This window comes from Protomyctophum parallelum (assembly GCF_964188405.1).
Source record: "Protomyctophum parallelum genome assembly, chromosome: 18".
NCBI lineage: Eukaryota > Metazoa > Chordata > Actinopteri > Myctophiformes > Myctophidae > Protomyctophum > Protomyctophum parallelum.
The window spans coordinates 42,273,482-42,295,981 of NC_139716.1; the positions used below are offsets into that span (position 1 = coordinate 42,273,482).

The 22,500-nt window shown below is 44.0% G+C and overlaps 1 protein-coding gene across 1 annotated transcript in view; it reads right to left on the reverse strand.

The window, feature by feature from the left end:
• The window catches only part of arap2 (ArfGAP with RhoGAP domain, ankyrin repeat and PH domain 2), a gene marked incomplete at its 5' end in the record, with an annotated part of 101,566 nt that overhangs the window by 33,941 nt on the left and 45,125 nt on the right, over positions 1-22,500 (reverse strand). The window contains 7 exons of the mRNA XM_083789592.1: positions 608-755; positions 4,711-4,816; positions 5,530-5,742; positions 8,248-8,411; positions 11,028-11,091; positions 17,838-18,063; positions 22,470-22,500. The exon at positions 22,470-22,500 is cut by the window's right edge and continues 72 nt beyond it. Coding sequence (XP_083645718.1) covers positions 608-755; positions 4,711-4,816; positions 5,530-5,742; positions 8,248-8,411; positions 11,028-11,091; positions 17,838-18,063; positions 22,470-22,500 — 952 coding nt within the window. The remainder of the gene's footprint in view (positions 1-607; positions 756-4,710; positions 4,817-5,529; positions 5,743-8,247; positions 8,412-11,027; positions 11,092-17,837; positions 18,064-22,469) is intronic.

The following is a 22,500-nucleotide window of genomic DNA, read 5'->3' on the forward strand; positions in this document are numbered from 1 at the left end:
CGGACGGTTAACTCAACGGTCCGGGCACCTATAGGCTGCTGAGCCAGCCTGACGGCTTTTGCCGCGTGTCTTCCCTCGAACTCTCTCCCCATTTCCCGTCAGTCTACTTTCAACCTATCATTAAAAGGCAGAAAAAGTCTTTCAGGTTGGTAGTGGCAACTTATCATTCAATTGGCTGCCGTATAGTCACCTATCTTTCTGTTTGGCTGCCTCGTCTCTAGGCAACCAGACACTTTTTGCCTCTAGCCGACCTCTCAGCCAATGGGATAGCATTGCAGGCAGCAACAACCCACTAGTGAGTGTGTGCCAGCTGGTAAAACATGACTTTGTCATTTTGGGCTTGTTACTTGACATTTCTTACTCAAGGTGTGACCAGGGGGGGCAGTCAGACAGATATTTTGTGAAGCCTGAAACTGGACCCAGAAAAACCCATAGCTCCATAGAAGTCCATGTATTTGGGCCCAACTTCACCTAGACTGTATTACCTTAATAAACATGGTCATGAATACTTTCTGCTTCCAGTTTAACTTAGTTTAAAGTCTAATTTCTAATGTCATAATATTCTTTTTGGAAAATGATGGTCCCATTTATAAAATAAATGACTCACGGCGAAGAGGGGGACGTAGTTGGCGATGAGGTCGTGGACCACGGCGACCTCCAGCGGGGTCTGTCCGCGCGTCTGGAACAGGCAGGAGGAGAAGGACGAGGCCAGACGGACGCTGGACATCTGGTTGAGGTGAGAGCACTGCTGGATCCTGGAGAGGAGAGGAGCTTTGGAATGACAATCACAATCTACAGCCCATTCTGACCTGAGATCAGATTCATACGAGGTTTCCACTGGACACACACTGGTCTGATTAACCCATTCTGACCTGAGATCAGATTCTAAAAATGTCAGTCGTTCTTCGATTTTTCAAAAAATAGCAGACCTACAAGCTCGTATCGCGCCACTCGGTGGCGCGATATGAGCTTGTAGATCTGCTATTTTTCAATAGCTAAAGCATAACATGATGCTGACACCAAAATGGGTGCCCGGTCAGAATGTGCTAGTATAGGCTAACTAAACTTTTCAAATAGTAAAAGTACTCAGTTGCCTCTGAGATGTAGTGTGGAGTAGAAGTAAAAGTATTGGAAATTGGACATACACCCAAAGTAAAGCGCAAATATCAAATTATACTTAAATGCAATACTTATACTGCCTGCAAGCTGGCAGACAGACCCTGACGAAGACCTTTTGGTGGAAACGCGTAGGTCCTGTTATTTATTTGCCTTAAGCTCATCATCACATAAACTATTTAAATTTTCACCTAAAGACGGAGTGCCTTGGATTCTTTTCTTTTCAAGTCTGCAATTCACATTTTGACAAGCAGTACTACTTGGAGGAAGGATACCTTTAGTCTATATGGTTTTTGCGAACGCATTAAGCACTAACTATGAGACCCTGCAGATCATGTCTGTGTGTCTGTGTGTCTGTCTGTCCCGCTGTTACACCACCCGCCCGCCACCAGAGGGCGCAGCTGTATCACACAAAACACACACACGCACGCACGCACGCACGCACACACACACACACACACACACACACACACACACACACACACACACACACACACACACAACTTAACTTAAAAAAAAACTTAACTTAAAATGAAAAAGAAAAAACTTAACTTAAAAAAAAAGAAAAAAAACACTTAACTTCAAAAAACTTAACTTAAAAATAAAATCTTAAAAAAACACAAAAAATAGAACTTTAAAAAGAAAACCTTAAAAAAGTATGTAATTTATTCTAATTGTTGTTATTGCCATTTACGAGCTGCGTTCGCTTCCCGCGTTTGCGCGTCTTACTTGTACCTGTATCACCAAAGAGCACCTATCTAAGAGCCACTAACAGATCCCTGCAGCGATTCCATTCCTCTATTTCTATACTTAAATGCAGTACTGAAGTACATGTACATACTGTAGGTACTTTCCACCACTGACACAAAACACATTGAAGGTGTGTGACTATGCGTGTGTGTGTGCACGCAAACGCACGCACGTGCACAAACAAGCAAAGCATGATTATTATGGCCTCTCTCTGGCGTGGAAACCTCATTAGGTCCAAAGCTGTTACTGTACTTTTCAGGATTCAAATTAAAAAATGAGCAAAAGCAGCAGCAGCAGCCGTACGAGCTCCAAATGCGGCGCGAAGCTTAATGCACATCTGCTTTTGTGTGACGCTGTAGTATGACCTAGTAGTGTGTTGCTATTTTTGAAAAAATCGAAGAACGACTGACATTTTTAGAATCTGATCTCAGGTCAGAATGGGTTCATCAGACCAGTGTGTGTCCGGCGGAAACCTCGTATGAATCTGATCTCAGGTCAGAATGGGATAATTAACAAAACAAACACAACATGTTAGAATATGGAGATAAGAGGTTTCTGCCCGACATCAGCGATATATTTGGCACACACACACACACGCACACGCACGCACGCACGCACGCACGCACGCACGCACACACACACACACACACACACACACACACACACACACACACACACACACACACACACACACACACACACACACACACACACACACACACACACACACACACACACACACACACACACACACGCACACACACACACACACACACACACACACACACACACGTACGTTTGAGATTCTAGGCTTCGGTCCAACTTCGACAGAAAAAGAAAAGAAAGGCCAATTAAGTCTTCTTCAAACATTCTGCGCCATTAGCATAAGGCTGGCTAATCACGGGTCTCTGCCGTGGCTCCGTGCGCGCATCTCATGGCTGAATTAACGGGATGGTGCTGGGGAGTCACGGAACACGACCTTGACCATGTTCTACATGCAGCTTTCAAACACGCTTCCATTATTATGCACATTGTAGGTCATTGCTTAGTCCCAATAACATTTTCCAACAAACAAAATATCTCTATATATAAAGACTGGCTGCCGAGACGTGACCACAGAAGTTAAGCACCATCGACAAAAAGTGGCTTGGACACCTATAGCAAACAGTATCACAACTACAAGTAAGACGCGCAAACGCGGGAAGCGAACGCAGCTCGTAAATGGCAATAACAACAATTAGAATAAATTACATACTTTTTTAAGGTTTTCTTTTTAAAGTTATTTTTTGTGTTTTTTTAAGATTTTATTTTTAAGTTAAGTTTTTTGAAGTTAAGTGTTTAAAAAAAAATAAGTTAAGTTTTTTTGTGTTTTTAAGTTTTTTGAAGTTAAAGGTATATTCAGTGATTTCACTTTATTCAAATATCACTTATTTTTGTTTTTGTTGTGATAATCCTCCCTACTATAGAGTGTGCTGACCATATAAGGAGTTCCTCCCTGTCCCCAGTTAACCCCTGGGGTTCAAAAAACCTTAGGTTTCGTTTTTGACTCTCTATCCTGATTGGACGAAAGGCTGGGTCCCACAGCCAAAAACGAAACCTAAGGTTTTTTGAGTGAAATCACTGAATCTACCTTTAAGTGTTTTTAAAGTTTTTTTTGAAGTTAAGTTTTTTCATTTTAAGTTACGTTTTTTTTTAAGTTAAGTTTTTTTAAGTTAAGTTGTGTGTGTGTGTGTGTGTGTGTGTGTGAGTGCGTGCGTGCGTGCGTGTGTGTGTTTTGTGTGCTACAGCTGCGCCCTCTGGTGGCGGGCGGGTGGTGTAACAGCGGGACAGACAGACAGACAGACACACAGACAGACAGACATGATCCGCAGGGTCTCATAGTTAGTGCTCACTGCGTTCGCAATCACTGCGTTCGCAATCAGAAATCACGACGACATGTCAGAAGATCAACTCAAAGAGAGCTTCAATAAACTCACCATGGAAGCCAATGACAAAGTCATGGCACGTCTCATTGATGAAGAGGAGGAAAAGCTCAGAGACGAGGAGTCAGTGGAGCTAACCCAACAGCAAAGAGACCACATTTTCGGCGATTTGAGGAAGACAGGTTCTCAATCACACACAATTCACGTGCACAGTTGACGTGCGGATTGCGTGCACTGTGAGAATAAATGGGCTTCAAAATAAAAGGAATGCGGTATTAGTCCACCCATAAGGTAATTAGAAAGTATGTTATATTTTCAAATTATCAAGTAATCTTTCACGGGCCAAACTTGTACGGCCTTATAATGCCCAGGTCTGTACTAGTGTGTGTGTGTGTGTGTGTGTGTGTGTGTGTGTGTGTACTAGTGCGTGCGTATGTGCGTGTGTGTGTGCGTGCGCCAGGAGCATAATGAATCGAACAACGCCATTATGTCCAAATCCCACAAGGAAAGAGGAGCAGAGCGGAAAGGTCACTTTGCAGAGGGACAATTTTCAGAAGCTCGTTACCGAAAAGGGCCACCTGGGGGTCGAAAGGTCAAAGTCAGGGTCAGCAGTTAGATCCTGGTTAGAGCCGCGGTGGGGAAAACAACTGGCACGCAAGTGGCCGAGGGGTCGAGTTCGGGGGTCGCAGGTCGCTGAACCTAAATGCATTGCCAGTGTAATATATACCTTATATGCATGAATAAAGTCAATATAATTACTGCAGGCACAGAAGGAATATGGATGTGCTGTGTGTGTGTGTGTGTGTGTGTGTGTGTGTGTGTGTGTGTGTGTGTGTGTGTGTGTGTGTGGGTGTGTGTGTGTGTGTGTGTGTGTGTGTGTGTGTGTGTGTGTGTGTGTGTGTGTGTGTGTGTGTGTGTGTACCTGTACAGATGCTGAAGTAGGGCTTCTAAGGTGGTCCTGTTTATCCTTGGTAAACTCTGGATGAAGGCAGAGTACTTCTTCACTCTCTGCCTCTCGTCCTTCTCATCTACGTACAACACGGCAACGAGAGGTGAGATGAGAACACACACACGCACACACACACACACACACACACACACACACTCACACTCACACTCACACTCACACTCACACTCACACTCACACTCACACTCACACTCACACTCACACACACACACACACACACACACACACACACACACACACACACACACACACACACACACACACACACACACACACACACACACACACTCGCGCTCCAAAACTGTGGAATGCACTTCCCATTGCAGTCAGAACTGCAGCATCACTCCCAATCTTCCGCCGTAGCCTGAAAACCCACCTTTTCAGACTCCATCATGGCCCATAGCACTTACCCTAACCCCTTAGATGGCATTTCTGTAGACTTAGATAGCATTTGACACAGACTTATAGCATGTTATGTAGACAGCACTATAATTGCATTGTATATAGTCATAGCACGCCATAGTACATATGTATAGCATAGTAGTATATATATATATATATATATATATATATATATATATATATATATATATATATATAGTTTATATGTATAGTCTCATAATATAGATATTCCACTGTTACTTTCTTAGCTTACGCATGTTTTATGATAAATGCTTTTGTGATGCATTCCCATGCTTTTGTTCTTGATTATTGTAAATCGCTCTGGATTAAGAGCGTCTGCTAAATGCCTAAATTGTAAATTGTAAATTGTACCCAGGGCGGACAGCCAGTAGGGGTAGAGCTCCTTGGTGAGCAGGGCGTCCTCTGCCTGGGCCAGGAAGCCGCTCAGGGTGGTCGTGATGTCCTCCAGGCGGTGCTCCGTGGGGCGGAGCTTCACGTTGCGCGCGTCTCTGGCGAACTCCGCCAGGAGCAGAGCCACGCGGCCCGCGTCCCCCGGCCTCTCGTACACGCCCTCCTGGCACAGACCTGTGGGTGAAGAGAGTGTATATATGTGACCAGATTTGACTGAGAGACTGCCATCGCGCACATTCCAGCTTTATTTTTTTTTTTTTTTATGAGTTAATAGCACAGTCAGACTCTTCACATACTAGAGCATGTCTGAAATAAGTGTCAAAGCTGAAATTGACATGTAAATATGAAAAAAAATGCTTAAACATGTAGCTATTGTAATGTTAGAGACCACAAAAGTGAACATTTCAAGCCTGTTTTCTCAACTCGCTGTTTTCTGCAAGACATTTACTCTATAAGCCATATCTCCAAAACTGGTCAAACTGAACAACCAATATGTCAATTTGAAGCTATGATTCCCTGCTTTGATATTAAATGAAAAAACAAAAATTCAAAAAAATCCAATGGCAGTCTCCCAGTCAAATTTGGTCACATATATACTGTAGGCCTGTCACAATGATTACTATAGGGCTGGCAAAAATAACTTCGGTTAATCAATTTGTTGAAATTATTTAGATTAATTGTAACGCAGTTACAATTAACGGCCTTTGCTGTGTTGTCTCTCTGTCTCTGTCTCTCTCTCTGTCTCTCTCTCTCTCTCTCTCTCTCTCTCTCTCTCTCTCTCTCTCTCTCTCTCTCCCTCCCTCCCTCCCTCCCTCCCTCCCGTTTTCAGCCTACTGTCCTATCTATAGACTAGGGTATGTGCATGCATAAAGTGAATGGAAAAGTCGAGTGGCGAAGCGACAGGCAAAGTGAGTTTAACATTGTTTAGCATCTTTGAATGCAATCAGATTATGTTTGTACAGTATGTGTTTGTACAGTATGTATGGGCTGTTAAGGGCAGAAAGTCGTTTTTTTGCCGCAGGAATTCCTGCATAACATCCGGGTTTGATGATGATGTCACTCTATATAAAGGCATAGAAAACCCAAATATATGGGTTATTATTGTTATACGCTTGTAGATCAGCTATTTATTTTTTTACATCATTTAAATTAAATTGCTTAATGATTCAGTAATGTCTTCATATGTCAAATCTGAGCATTTGTGATTATGAGTTCAATGCCAAAAACACAAATAAATCCTTAATCTCAATTATTTGTGTAACAATCAATCGTCAACTTAAATGTGAAAGTTAGAAAACCATGGATGGATGGATGGATGGATGGATGGATGGATGGATGGATGGATGGATGGATGGATGGATGGATGCTCAGTTGGAAGGGGTGGATAGGATACATGGACACATGAATGTACAGTACGTGGGTCGGTTCGTATAGTAAGCAAACAATTATGAATAAAGAGATGGATATTTCCATTATTTAAGTTGTTGCCATTTATTACCATGAGTTTGAAATAAATAAATACATTTCCGGCCTGTATAAAGTCACAGTGTGTCAAATGTATTCATGGATTGTGTAGAAGTCGTACTGGAGCACAGCAGTCACAACTCATGTTCAATTTAAATAACAGGGACTGGCATTTGCCCAAAGAATACAGAAGGAAATGTAAACAGCAAAGTGAAGTAAGCCAGCCGGGGCACACTGTGGGAGAAAGAACTCCACCGTATATCTGTATTCTTTCTCTGCCTCTGAGGCTTTATCCCCAAATCCCATAAAGCCATAGACCTTTTCACACTTGACGACATAAACATTCTAAATGGGACCCAGAGTCTTTCTTTGTTGTTGTTGTCGCCGTGTATGTGAATATCAGTGGCTGACAGGAAATAAACTTGGACCTTAAGCTGTTCCCTAGCAACACAACTCCATCGACAAGGTCTATAAACACTCCATTTAAACTCTGCCCACAACACAACGGGAGGGACATGAAATTCAGTGGAGAATAAAATAATGCCACAGCGTACATAGCCAGGGAACAGCTTTTTGAGCCCCGTTCAAAAAAGAAAAGTACATTGAAGCAGCAGCCACACCAAGGTCTGCCTATAAGACGTACACACACACACACACGCACACGCACACGCACACGCACACGCACACACACACACACACACACACACACACACACACACACACACACACACACACACACACAACCTAATTTACCTACAAGTAAGACGCGCAAACGCGGGAAGCGAACGCAGCTCATAAATGGCAATAACAACAATTAGAATAAATTACATACTTTTTTAAGGTTTTCTTTTTAAAGTTCTATTTTTTGTGTTTTTTTTAAGATTTTATTTTTAAGTTAAGTTTTTTTTTAAGTTAAGTGTTTTAAAAGTTTTTTTTAAGTTAAGTTTTTTCTTTTTCATTTTAAGTTAAGTTTTTTTTTAAGTTACGTTTTTGTTAAGTTAAGGTGTGTGTGTGTGTGTGTGTGTGTGTGTGTGTGTGTGTGTGTGTGTGTGCGTGCGTGCGTGTGTGTGTTTTGTGTGATACAGCTGCGCCCTCTGGTGGCGGGCGGGTGGTGTAACAGCGGGACAGACAGACAGACACACACACACACAGACATGATCTGCAGGGTCTCATAGTTAGTGCTCACTGCGTTCGCAATCAGTGTCATGCACTCACCGTACTGCGTGACAAACGCCATGCAGCTGTCCACGACGATGGGGACGCCGTTCTTGTTCAGCTGCTGGTTCCCCAGAGCCCGGCCGTCGGTGCCGGAGGCCAGCGCGATGGCAGAGTGCCACAGCGCAAAGTCCAAGCGGTTGAAACCGTGGATGTACACGGTCCTATACGAGCACGGGAGACACAGCGTTAGATTAGAGCCAATTGAGGGCTTCAAAATGTATGTTCTCTAAATCAGTGGTTCTCAACCCAGTATGTTTTGGGGGCATTTGAGCCACGACGGACCACCGTTTTGATGACATTTTAGCCTCTCAGACCCTAAAACGAAAGAATATTTTGTTGTCGTTTGGATAACATTTTGTCCACAATTCCATGCTGTATTGATGTTGGTACCATTAAAGAGAGAACAGGCAAACGTTGATCCAAATAGCAAGTAATTAAAGTAAATTAAAGTAATGCAGATGTTTAACAATAATGTACCTCTTGAGAGTGTAAAATTAAACTAAATTAACCCGTACACTCTCAAGACTTAGTTCTAATAAGGGTCCATTTGATTACCAACTCTCCATCATTTAGCTGGGGACCACCTGGAACCCCCTCAATGACCACTGGTGGTCCCCGGACCACTGGTTGAAAACCACTGGTCCGCTTCTAAGGAAGCCCAGACCATATGGACTTACACTTTCCCATTAAACATAAACAATTAACTAGATGGGTACAGAAGGGTAGGCACAATAAAAGATAACAAATGCAGGCAATGTATTAACCCATTCTGACCTGAGATCAGATTCATACGATCAGATTCATACGAGATTCACTGGACACACACTGGTCTGATTAACCCATTCTGACCTGAGATCAGATTCTAAAAATGTCAGTCGTTCTTCGATTTTTACAAAAATAGCAGACCTACAAGCTCGTATCGCGCCACTCGGTGGCGCGATATGAGCTTGTAGATCTGCTATTTTTCAATAGCTAAAGCATAACACGATGCTAACACCAAAATGGGTGCCCGTTCAGAATGGGTTAATCTGTTTTTCCTCTTTCAATAACCAAAATAAACAAACTTAACTGTTAAGAACATTATTTATAGGGCCTCAATGCTTATTCAAATCAGTTTGTGATTGGACCTTGTTGATTGACTTGTATAAATCGACTTGAATTCACTTGATGTGAAAGCTCTGATGAAGCACCGAAACACGTACAGTAAGCGTTCCTTTTTGGTGTGTGAGACAATAAAGAAATGGAAATGTGGCCCAGGCCGTAGCGTAACGGTCTGGGCACCGGACTGGTAATCCAGTCGCAGTGTGCCGCGGGTTCGACTCACGGACCCGACACGGCCTTTACTGCATGTTATCCCCCCATCTCTCTCTCCCGTTTCCTGTCAGCCTACTATCTGTCCCTTCAAAAATCAATAAAAGGCGTAAGCCGCAAAAAAAATATCTTAAAAAAAAAAGGAAAAAAAAGAAATGGAAATGTGAGTACTTTGTCCGCCATTTATTAAATTTTTGGATGTGCTACCTTTTTGGAATTTTATTTTTGTAATGGTTGAGGTGCATGGGAAGAAATGTAGGACATAATTTGGGAATTCAAGCCAGTTGCCAGCCTGATAGCCTGACCTAAGCAGAGACATTTCTGGTCTAGAGGGGCGGGTCGCGCCTCAGAAATGCGCGCACCCTGATTGGATCTCATCGATCTGTCCGTCACCCCCGGCCCCTCCTCTCCCCCCTAGTGCAGCGCTACGTCACATCATTTAGAGCGACGCCCACCCGGAAGGGTTGACTCCCACTTTTAGACTGGTTCAGCCCACGGCTTTTTCCAGGCTTTCATCTTTCGCGCAGACGAAATGAAAGCCTGGGTATCGAGGCTACCAGCCTGATAACTGATAATTAACTTAAGCTTAACTGTCTGCAAGCTTTTTTTTAAAGGGAGGCCATGCACACACCATTACTCGAGACTCAAGCAAGTCTTGTTTTAGAAGATGAGACACAACTTGATTTGAACAGCCGAAAGCAATTAGGGAACACAACATGTGCATTATTGTGCTACAATAACAGGGAAAGAAAGCGCTTTATGTGAACTTGGCCTGTGTATAAAAGCTCAGATGCTCAGACATGTGGCCCCAGCCCGCCTCGTCTCAAGGACTAAGAGCAGCTGGTCCAGGATCAGACTTCAGTTACAGTAAATCATGTGCTTTATAGCGCAGGTGAGGCAACACAACACACTGGCTAACAAGGCCCTCCGTCATGAAAGCACAGCTAAGCACGGCTAATGGAAAATACTGTCCTCTGCACTTATTGATGTTACTGTGTCACATTGGCGAGCTGTACACGCATTCTATTCTCCTTTTTAACCCATTGAGACCTGGTATATGCATCTATGTCACGTTAAGAGTTTAACCACTTCAACCATTACTTTATACTTTTAAAGCTATTGGGAAAATAGCAGATATAAAAGGTCATAGCACGGCAGTCAATGCCGTGCTATGAGTATGTAGATCTGCTATTTTTTGAAAGAATCGTGAAACATGTGTGAACATCTTTGAATACAATAATATATTCTTTCACAGTGAACGTTTTTAACTCAACTATTTGCTTCTGGGGGGGGGGGGGGTCCCTGGAACGGCCCTGGGCGGCCAAATAATTGCTGGGGTCCTTGACATAAGATAGTTTGAGAACCACTGAACCACTTTTTTTTTTCTTCAGAAAACTGGCGTGATTTAGAAGACATTTGTAGAATCTGGTCTCATTGGGTTAACAACCATCACAGGAGTCGCCTACCTTCCGCCTTCGACCATCAGCAACACTTGGATCTTGTCCTCGCCCTCCGTATGTGTGGACACAGCTGGGTGACAGAACATGAACACGGCATCAGGACAATAAACGCTGTGCACAGAGTGGCTCAGAGCCTCAGCCTGAGGGCCTCAGAAGTCTAATATACCCCCTGCCCTGGTCCATAGGGATATCCCTTTGGTCTAGTGGTTAAGAAACCGGACTTTCACACGGGAGACCCGGGTTTGAATTCTGGGCGTTAGGCGGGTTTCCCTGTGGGGAGGAGGTCAAAAGGGGGGGTGAGTGTAGCGGAATAATATCTAATATCTTATGTAGGGATATCGCTTTGGTCTAGTGCAGGGGTACTCAACTGGCGGACCGCGGTCCACGACCGGACCGCGGACCACCTCTCTGCGGACCCTAGGCAAAAACAAATCTCTCCTAAGCTCAGGCCAGGCCAGCCACAGTCAATTTCAATTCAATTCAGGCAGTGTTGCTGCAGCACAACTACATTGTGTGTCTTATGTTAATGGAGGGAAGAGGTTAATAATATAAATAACATCAGATGGTACATTTCTCATGTGAAATTGCTGCAAAGGCCCCCAAAATGTCCCCCAAGGGCCCCCAAAATTATGGCGCGCAGTGTGATTTGGATTTGGAGTTCCACTCCAGGCCTGCACTCTGCACCCCATTATTGGTTGGTTGGAAGGGGATCTGATTTAAGCTTGGCTTGACCATACTAAACGGGCATAGAGCCCCGCTCTCCGATGGACGCCGCGCATGGGACCGGACCTCGGTCTTATTCAAAAACATATTTGTGGACCTTCATAATTTCTAGTTGAGGACCCCTGGTCTAGTGGTTAAGATATTGGACTTTCACGCGGGAGACCCGAGCTCGAATCCCGGGCAAGCAATACACCAGTGGCTCCCTTGACGGTGTGCTGTGTCCAGGTGTGTCTTGGGGGGGTTTCGTGACACGCACACATTATTATTGCAATGTACCGAATCCGTCCACCGCGCCACACAGCCTTTGTTTACGTCGTACCGAATCCGTCCACCCTGCCACACAGCCTTTGTTTACGTCGTACCGAATCCGTCCACCCTGCCACACAGCCTTTGTTTACGTCGTACCGAATCCGTCCACCCCCCCCCCCCCCCACACACACAGCCTTTGTTTACGTCGTAAACACGCTGTGGGTCCCGTGGGTCGACAAAACAAGGTAAAAAACACTGAAAAACACAGGCGGCGTTGGCAGAATAATGAATTAATTAAAGGGATTGTGACATTAAAAAAAAGGTTTTGGAATTGTTCTTGTTTTTTTTTAGGTTTTCTAATCTCAATTGCACCCAAAAAACATGAACTTTTAACATTCAGTAGATTTTCTGTGATCTGGGGTTTTCTGGCTCAAACAGGTGCTCTGATTTGCCGGCAGTAAGTGATGTAAGACCCTGCAAATCCCATATATGTCAATGGGATTTGCCAGCAGATGTCACTGTTTTCACTGTGTTGCCTGTTTTCATTGTAGTTTAACAGACAGGCCTGCATGACGCATGCACATGACCCCACATTACAAACTGTTCTACTGTACAACACACAATCTCCATAAACGGTCAATGTTTTCGTCATACCAAACCCCCTGCAAGCGTATGCACCGCCCTTTCGCATATAAACATGTTGCTTTGTGTTTCGCGATAAATCGGCTCTGGCAGGAAAATTTGAAGCCGACAAAGTTGCTAAGCCTGCGTGGCGCTCAAGGCATGGCAGACATCCTTGTTAACACTGGAACACACAGGAGGAGTTATAATTAATGTTATAACTAGAAAGTCTCTGCTACATCTCACCAAGCAAGGTGTCCGTAAACAATTAATCATCTCTGCTGCTGCCAAAGTGTTTAGTGTAGCAGATTTTCAAGGGCATTTCATCGTGATCTAGACTGGTGTAGGGGGGGGGGGGGGGGGGGAGGGGAGCAGAGAGTGTTATCAGTTAAAGGAACTTTTTGTGGTTGTTTGAAGAAACAAATTGAAATCCTCTTTTATCCACCTCTCAGATCAGGAGGAATTATGTTTGTATTTGTTTCATGTTTGTGTTATGTTTACGGGATTAAGCCATTCTGACCGGGCACCCATTTTGGTGTTGGCATCATGTTATGCTTTAGCTATTGAAAAATAGCAGATCTACAAGCTCATATCGCGCCACCGAGTGGCGCGATACGAGCTTGTAGATCTGCTATTTTTGAAAAATCGAAGACGCTTTTAGAATCTGATCTCAGGTCAGAATGGGTTAATAATGAAACTGTCAGGATGTAATAGACATTTTTAGAATCTGATCTCAGGTCAGAATGGGTTAAAAAAAAAGATCACTCTGTGGCCTTGTAGCCTTGTCATTGGATGCTGCAGTCCTCTAAGTCTAAGAGACATTATAACTTTGATTTATTTATTTATTACAACGGTGATGGTTTTGGCAGGAGAAATTAAACCCTTTTAGTGGACCGCGGTGTTATGAAGACACTTCATGGAACTATGAATTAGCCTCCCCAACCTCCATCCACGCAAGATAAGCTGCCAGAGGGTGTCTCCTGAGTCCAGACTGAACAGCGATGCCTCAACACTGCCTGAGCATCGTAAATCCATCCTCCTTCAACTATGTTTCATGGGGCCAGCAGCACATGCATTCTTTATCCCATTCTGACCTGAGATCAGATTCATACGAGGTTTCCGCCGGACACACACTGGTCTGATGAACCCATTCTGACCTGAGATCAGATTCTAAAAATGTCAGTCGCTCTTTGATTTTTCAAAAATAGCAGACCTACAAGCTCGTATCGCGCCACTCGGTGGCGCGATATGAGCTTGTAGATCTGCTATTTTTCAATAGCTAAAGCATAACATGATGCTGACACCAAAATGGGTGCCCGTTCAGAATGGGTTAAATACTTTATATAAATGCAAATATTGGTTAACTTTCAATCTATTGGCCTATAGCTGGGCCGTGGCTCAGCGGTCCAGGCACCTTGGCTGGTAATCCAGTCTGGCAGTGTGCCGCCGCGGGTTCGACTCCCGATCCCCGACAGCCTTTACTGCATGTCACCCCCCCTGTCTCTCTCCTCATTTCCTGTCGCCTAACTGTCTGTCCCTCCATAAAAAATATAAATTAACGGCGAAGGGCTACAAAAATCTATTTGTGAGTTATTTGACTAAAACTGTATAAATAAAATGGTCAATATTTATGACTCTGAGTGATGATGTTTGATTGACTTGGTATTCATAATATGTAGGTCCCTGGCACCCTGACGAAGGCTTGGATAGCCGAAACACGTAGGTCTGACTTTTTAATGCTCTTTGCCATGTCGCTTTAATAAAGGCTTTTTTTTACTTGACTGTAGCAGAGTGCCTTAATGGACCTCTTTGTATTCTCAGGTACTTACTGACTGTACATATTCCTTCTCAAAGTGGGGTCCAGGGACCCTCCGGGTTCCTTGAGGGGGATCCGAAAGGACCTTTAAGGTCTGTAACTCTCAGAGTTATGGAAATGAAAAAGTTTTTGAGAACCACTAGAGTCACAGTCACTGTTTGAGGACTTTCTATTGGCCACGGCTCTGTATCGGTGATGCCTGGTTGACTTCCTGATTGGTCCATTGCATGCACCTGTCTGCACTCGTTCACTCGGTTTATACTTGGCTGTATGACGGTGTGTCACATGCTGAAAACCATCATACGCTCTTCTTCTACAGCCTTATTCTGTTTTTAAATACCCCTGCACTACAGTATACATTTTATGGCATTTTGAAAACCACGCTTGTCACAGCTGGCACGGCCCCTTTGGGCGCCAGAGGGGGACTCTGGGTCTTTTGTGAGGTGACATTACATTCTGGAACGTCGCCGGGTTATCCTGTAGGAGACGCAGTCTGTGTGACATGGGATTAACTGTCATTTACTTGGCTGCAACACCGCCGCATGAAGAGCGCCTCCGTGGCGGGGAGAGAGAGTCACCACAGGGACCCTGGCATCTTGTAGATTTGCTATTTGGAGATTAGCTTTAGAGGGATACAATTAGGGGGCCTAGTATAGAACCCTGGTGGACTCCGGTCTAGTATATCTAAGTGATTAATTAACTAGTCATTCAAAATGAACCTATACTGTGTTAAAACATGCAGTGCTTCCTCTACTACCAGGCTGCAGCGTCACACAACAAGATGGCTGCCCGAGGGCTCAGACTGTCTCTTTTGTAAACGTCTGTGTCAAGACGTCTGCCTGCCTCACAAAATATCTGGAAGCAGAGAGAGGGGAAAGAGAAGGCGGACAAAATGACAGATACTGCAGGATAATCATTATAACCTGTCGCAGTGCTCAAATCAGTCCTCCCGTCCTTTAACGACTATTTGAAATAACAGGTTTTCAAGCAAGATAAGAGTATCGTCTTTGAACTCATTCAGTGCAATTTCCTTCAGTGGATGTTCTGTAAAGACCGGCTGAATGGGGGACAATATTAATCCCCTTGCTTGCATAGGGAAACTAAAGCGACAGGAAGCCGGCCCCCAGACTGCAGCCCAGACGCTGTGTTTGAAGTGTGTGTTGCACCTGCGTATGGTTGGCGGTGTGTTAATCGGAGGACATTCAGACGATAAGCCTGCATAATACATCGCCACGGATTAGAGAACACAATTGTCTTAACTGGACCAACACGGATTCATTTATTCCATTTAGGACTGCAGGCCGAATGTTGCTATATTATATATCTGTCTATATCAACAATAACCAGACCTGAGGAAGAGTACTGTATGGATGTAAGGATGGCGGTGGATACAGATTATTGTTATGATTTCAACGGCTGCAAAAAAAACAAAACAAATACAAATATTATTATCGGAAAATAAATTCCATGCAACGTATATCCCTATAGACCGATTCCGTACCGGTTTCATGGTCGCAGCCTACGTATTTCCTGTAGGCGGACTCGACATAGCTGCGGGAGTAAAACCCTCACCAGACGCACCTCTTCCACTACAGTGAACGGCAGAGTGACTGATGTTAGTTTGCCTCAAACTTTACTCCTTTACCTGCTTTTTTACTAACACTAACATTACAAAGATGCCCAGAACATCGAGATGAACCTGTGTAGTTTATGGCTGCTCCAACAGTAGTGGCAACATAACAAATAAAATAAAACGGAATGTCTAATATCCACCGCGATGGCTGAGACCAGAGCCATTGAGTAATGGTTGAGACAAAGCAGTGAAGAATCCTGCAAGATACATAATTTCAGTCTTACCCAATACCCAATCTTTCTGTTTTATGAACACAAGGCTGCTGTATTTTATACCTCATACTAAGCATTTAAAGTATGAGGTATAAAGTACAGCAGCCTTGTGTTAATAAAACAGAAATATTTGGTATTGGGTAAGACTGGCGTTATGTATCTTTCACTGCTTTGTCTCAACCATTGCTCAATGGCTCTGGTCCCCGCCAACGCGGTGGATATTAGACATTCCGTTTTTATTTTATTTGTTATGTTGCCACTACTGTTGGAGCAGCCATAAACTACACAGGTTCATCTCGATGTTCTGGGCATCTTTGTAATGTTAGTGTTAGTAAAAAAAGCAGGTAAAGGAGTAAAGTTTGAGGCAAACTAACATCAGTCACTCTGCCGTTCACTGTAGTGGAAGAGGTGCGCCTGGTGAGGGTTTTACCCCCGCAGCTACGTCGAGTCCGCCTACAGGAAATACGTAGGCTGCGACCATGAAACCGGTACGGAATCGGTCTATAGGACAAACCCTGTGCCCGCCCCCCTGCAGCTCATTTTGGTTCACTTCATAAGCTACTCTGTCCACACCGCGGCGGCTTGCCAAACTCGGACGGCACGCTCAGTGATGCGCGAGGCCTTCCTCCGACTGCCCGCCGTGGGCATTGGCTTTGCCTGGATGGCAGCTTGCTCGGACGCGCCTCGCGAGCCTCAAGGCCTCGCTTGTCAGGGAGTCTATACCCTCTTCTGTTCTCAAGTGGTTTTTCAAAAGGCATGGATTCTACAAGACTTTGCACATTATACGCACGATTTTGAGCGAACCGAAATGAGCACTCCCAAAATCTCTGTCCTTGGGAATGAATGGCATGCGTCCTACCACTTTGTTGATCTTTTTTATCAAGACCTTCTTCAGAATGTGAAGAGTTTAGTTTAGTTTAGTTTATTAAGGATCCCCATTAGTCTACACCGTAGTGGAGACTATTCTTCCTGGGGTCCAGGCAAAAATGACATCACAATACAAATCATAAAATACAGTACAGCATGAGCCATGTTTCTGAACAAACACACAAACCTAAAAAACGAAATTTATAACAGTAAAATTAAAAGAAAAACAGATTTGTCAGTCCGAAAAATATAATAAGAACCTAATTTAATATAATTTCCTTTCTGATTATTGCTGCCTTGAGTTTCCTTTTGAAATAAAATGTAGGTCTATTTCTTGTGAGAGTCAAAATAATGTGGGGGGAGCACAGCACACGCCAGTATGCAATGGCTCTGTACTTTTCTTAAGTGCTTTGGTTTTGGGCAGAGGAAAAGTAAAGTGACCATTTAGTGCATGTCTAGTATTGTAATCATGTCTTTCATTTGCAGGTAATAACTGTAGAAACAAACTGTACTGAAGGGTTTCTGTGAGGAATGTACATTCTTTAACTGGCGGCCGGCGGGCGCCCCCTTGTGGCCCCTGGAACTTTGTTTTATTTTTAGGGCAAATGAAAGTTATGGGTATACTATCGAAACTCGCCCCCAACACCACCCACCCCTTTCCCCCTTGTATACGCTTCATACGTTCATGTACTCACTTAGCTCTTGTAGCTGCTTGAGGCGCAGCTCTCCCCCCCCCGACCCCTCTCCTCCTCTCTCTCCGTCCCCCCCCGGGCTGAAGAGCAGGCGGGACCCTCCCAGAGAGAACCAGCCCACCCTCCAGTGGTAGAGGTCGTGGCCTTCCCTGTAGTGGAGTCTGCCGATCAGCAGCTCGCCGTCTCTCCTCCGCAGCAGCGTTCGCTCCACTCTGCACGGGACGAAGCACTGTGGAGCAGTGCGCCGGACACAGAGATTATACACAGAGAGTGGGTGTGTAATATTAGTAAAGTATTGTAAATGGTGCATTTATATTAGGGCTGTGAATCTTTGGGTGTCCCACGATTCGATTCGTTTCCGATTCTTGGGGTCACGATTCGATTCAAAATCGTTTTTTTCGATTCTACGATTCTCGATTCTCCAAAAACGATTTTCTTTTTTATTCAAAAGATTTTTTTTCCAGATTCGAAACTATTCTCTATTCAAAATGATTCTTGATTCAATACATAGGATTTCGTCACAATCTACTCCAGCCAACTGAAGTGATTAACTTGAAAATGACTGAAGACATGATGTTTACTGTAAGGGTGAGGGTTAGGGTGAGCTTACATTTCATATTATAAACACCATGTAGTGAAAACTCCTGTAACTAACCAGAAATAAAATCTAAAAATATTTTTGGAAATTATGAATCGATTTTGAATCGTTCATAACGGGAATCGCGATTCGATTTTTTTTGACACCCCTAATTTATATAGCGCCTTTATCCAAGGTGCTTTACAGCATTTACATACAGTGCATTACATTACATTCACGCATTCACGCACACGCAACGTGTACAACATTTCAATACTTTATATTGCATTTTTTTAACTCACATGCAAACTTTAGTTACATTGTAGATTTTCATTACATACACTTTGGTCGTTTGAAAATAGCCAATCTACAAGCTCACAATGTGTCATGTGATGTGACGCATTCCGAGGCCATAGATCAGCTGTTTTTTTTTATACATTTTGAACGAGCACAATGGGCACAATGAATCTCACTTTTGGCAGTATATTTTGTATATAATGTATTTGGTATTTTTGATACTAAGTACATTTTGAATATGGGACTTAAAACATGTGAGTATATTTCCATCCATCACAACAATCCATCACAGAGACCAGGAGTTGAACCACAATGACCTCATGAGCCAAAGTGAAACTTTTTGTTGCAGTTACTATTCTGTAACATCAGGGATTCAAACTTTCCCCACTTTGCTCTGTACAGTATAACCCATTCTGACCTGAGATCAGATTCATACGAGGTTTCCACTGGACACACACTGGTCTGATTAAAGATGAGTGTTCACTGTTCAGATAACGGAGAGACCAGTGAGGGAACATTGCTATAGTCTCTCAGGGGCAAATCCACCCACAATCGCATGGCTTTTGTTGGCCTTTAAATCTGCACGAACGGGACAAGAATATAAAATGGTAAAATTCTCTCAAAGCACCCGCAGAGGGTGATATTAAAATACTTTATTTCACCCCTTAACTACGCTGCCAGGCTAATAGCGTCTCTGTGCTCAGGTGGTGTTGGCACAAAATTAAACCAAAGAAGTGTGACCCTTGGAGCCCAGCTAAGGTCTCCGCAAGGAAAGAGTTTCTACTTCCAGCTCTGATTTGTTTTCCCAGATTGTGTTTTTTGGAGGGAAAATGAGCCGTATTGAACTGCCGATAACTAAAGAACGGAAAGGTCACAGTCTACAATGTTTGTTTGTTTTTCCGGCGGAAAGAAGAGAACATTCTGTGCATATCGAAAGATGAGTAAAACTAAAAACGCTGGCAGTACAGTAGGTAAATAATTATTACTAAAGGTTTCATGATGATGCTACCTCCGGGCGATGCTGTTCCTCTTACAGCAACAACAACAACAACAACAACAACAACAACAGCAACAACAACAACAACAACAACAACAACAACAACAACAATGGGGCATAGAGCTATAATATATAACCCATTCTGTCCTGAGATCAGATTCATACGAGGTTTCCACTGGACACACACTGGTCTGATTAACCCATTCTGACCTGAGATCAGATTCATACGAGGTTTCCACTGGACACACACTGGTCTGATTAACCCATTCTGACCTGAGATCAGATTCATACGAGGTTTCCACTGGACACACACTGGTCTGATTAACCCATTCTGACCTGAGATCAGATTCTAAAAATGTCAGTCGTTCTTCGATTTTTCAAAAAATAGCAGACCTACAAGCTCATATCGCGCCACTCGGTGGCGCGATATGAACTTGTAGATCTGCTATTTTTCAATAGCTAAAGCATAACATGATGCTAACAAAATGGGTGCCCGGTCAGAATGGGCTATATAACAGATATGGGGCATTAGAGCTATAATATATCTAGAGAACGGATTGAGGAGCGACAGCCCCGCTCCCCGCTATTCACTTCAATGGAAGTTGTTCAGTGGCGTTCTGAATCACCCGGAAGAACGACAAAGTCTTCCGGGTAGTACCCCCTCCTCGAGCGTTGATATGATTGGTTGGCTCCTGTCCTAGTATCCCCTCGAGCGTCGATATGATTGGTTGGCTCCTATATAGTAGTGTACCCCTCGTGCTGTCCTTGTGGTACCTCTGTGTCGATCACGTCCTACGGCACGATTCATTCATACATTTAAACCTGGGTCCAGCTCGCCTGCAGTACCAGTTTTTGACCAGTAGGGAGACGACTTCAACGTTGCCCACTAGCCATTCTGGGGGCTTGCTATGGGGGGGGGATACACTTCCTGGTTAGTCAGGGGGCCCTTCTTCTTCGTCTTAGTTTTTTCACACATTTTTCTGGCACTGGCACCACCATTTCCCCTAGAGGACTAGCATGGATTGTGTTAACCCATTCTGACCGGGCACCCATTTTGGTGTCAGCATCATGTTATGCTTTAGCTATTTAAAAATAGCAGACCTACAAGCTCATATCGCGCCACCGAGTGGCGCGATACGAGCTTGTAGGTCTGCTATTTTTGAAAAATCGAAGAACGACTGACATTTTTTAGAATCTGATCTCAGGTCAGAATGGGTTCATCAGGACCAGTGTGTGTCCGGTGGAAACCTCGTGTGAATCTGAACTCAGGTCAGATTGTGTTAAAGAGATAAAGCAGGGAACGGGAGACAGGTTTATGTGGGGTGTTATAAAAGCTTCCTGTCAGCACGCACAGGAAGAATGATCTGGACTCCCTGGCCGTGGGATCAAGCACAAGCAGTGTGCCGCCGCGCAGTGTGACTGAGACACATGCTCCATGTGCTGGGGGGGTGTTTATTTACCGTACAGACTAGCTTGTGTGTCCGCGTGGACGGTGTGCGCGTGCGTGTGTGCAACTGTGCGTGCGTAGTGGTAAATGGTAAATGGTGCATTTATATAGCGCCTTTATCCAAGGCGCTTTACAGAGATTGTGCATTACATTCACCCATTCACACACACATTCATACACCGATGGCAGCGGAAACCCATGCAAGGCACCAACTAGCACATCGGGAGCAATTTGGGGTTCAGTGTCTTGCTCAAGGACACTTCGACAGTAACTCTGGGGGGAGCCCACAGGGTTCGAACTGGCAACCGTACCTTACGGTTACCATCCAGGCACTCTACCCCTGAGCCACCGCCGCCCCGTGTGAGTGCATGAGGGATTACATGAAATGGATTGGTTGTCATGCATTTCACATGCATGTGAGTGTGTGTGTGTGTGTGTGTGCGCACAAACACACACACACACTATTTTTAACATGAGTGCAAAAACAAAATAGAGGTTTGAACATGTGTCTGTCTGTCAGTGGGTGTGTGTGTGTGTGTGTGTGTGTGTGTGTGTGTGTGTGCGTGCGTGCAAGCATGCTTGACTGTGTGTGCATGTGAATGTGTATATTATGTGCATGCGTACAGTACGGATGTGCCGTTTGAGAACTTCACAACATGGTCAGTTGGAAAAGGGGGACATTTATTTGCCACGGTGTTATAGTGTTCATTCTATTCAGAGTCTCTGGATAGATAGAGTTCCTCTGCTGGACACTTAGAATAGGTGAGGATAATCAGTGAATAGAACATGCAGGGAAAAACATGCATTTCATTTCAGGAAAAGATCAGGTATAAGTACTGTGAAGTGTTGGAATGTAAGATTTCCAATAGAGCTAGGGGTATGCAGTAGAATGGCAGATCGAGTGTCAAAGTGAATTTAATGTTGTTTAAAGTCATTTCATGCAATGAAATAGGACTTTTCTGTGTGGATGTCTTGGGCTGTCAAGGCCAGAAAGTAGTTTTTTGCCACTCAGTAGGCGTTCCCGATGATGTTGATGATGTCACGCGCATATACCCTCTATACTTTTACTTCTACTCCACTACATCTCAGAGACACATACTTTTACTCCACTTACGATTATTTGAGAACTTTACTTACTATAGTTACTTTGCAGATTTGGATTATTATTACAAAACACAATTGCGTCTGAAACCTTCTCAATAAAAAAAAAAAAACACACACACAAAAAAATCAAAATATATATCATCCCCTCCCCCTTTATCGTACTACAACAACAGCTGGTGGGGTGCGTGGTGTGTGTGTGTGTGTGTGTGTCACCTTAGCCAGCGCGTGGAGCCAGTCGTGCTGG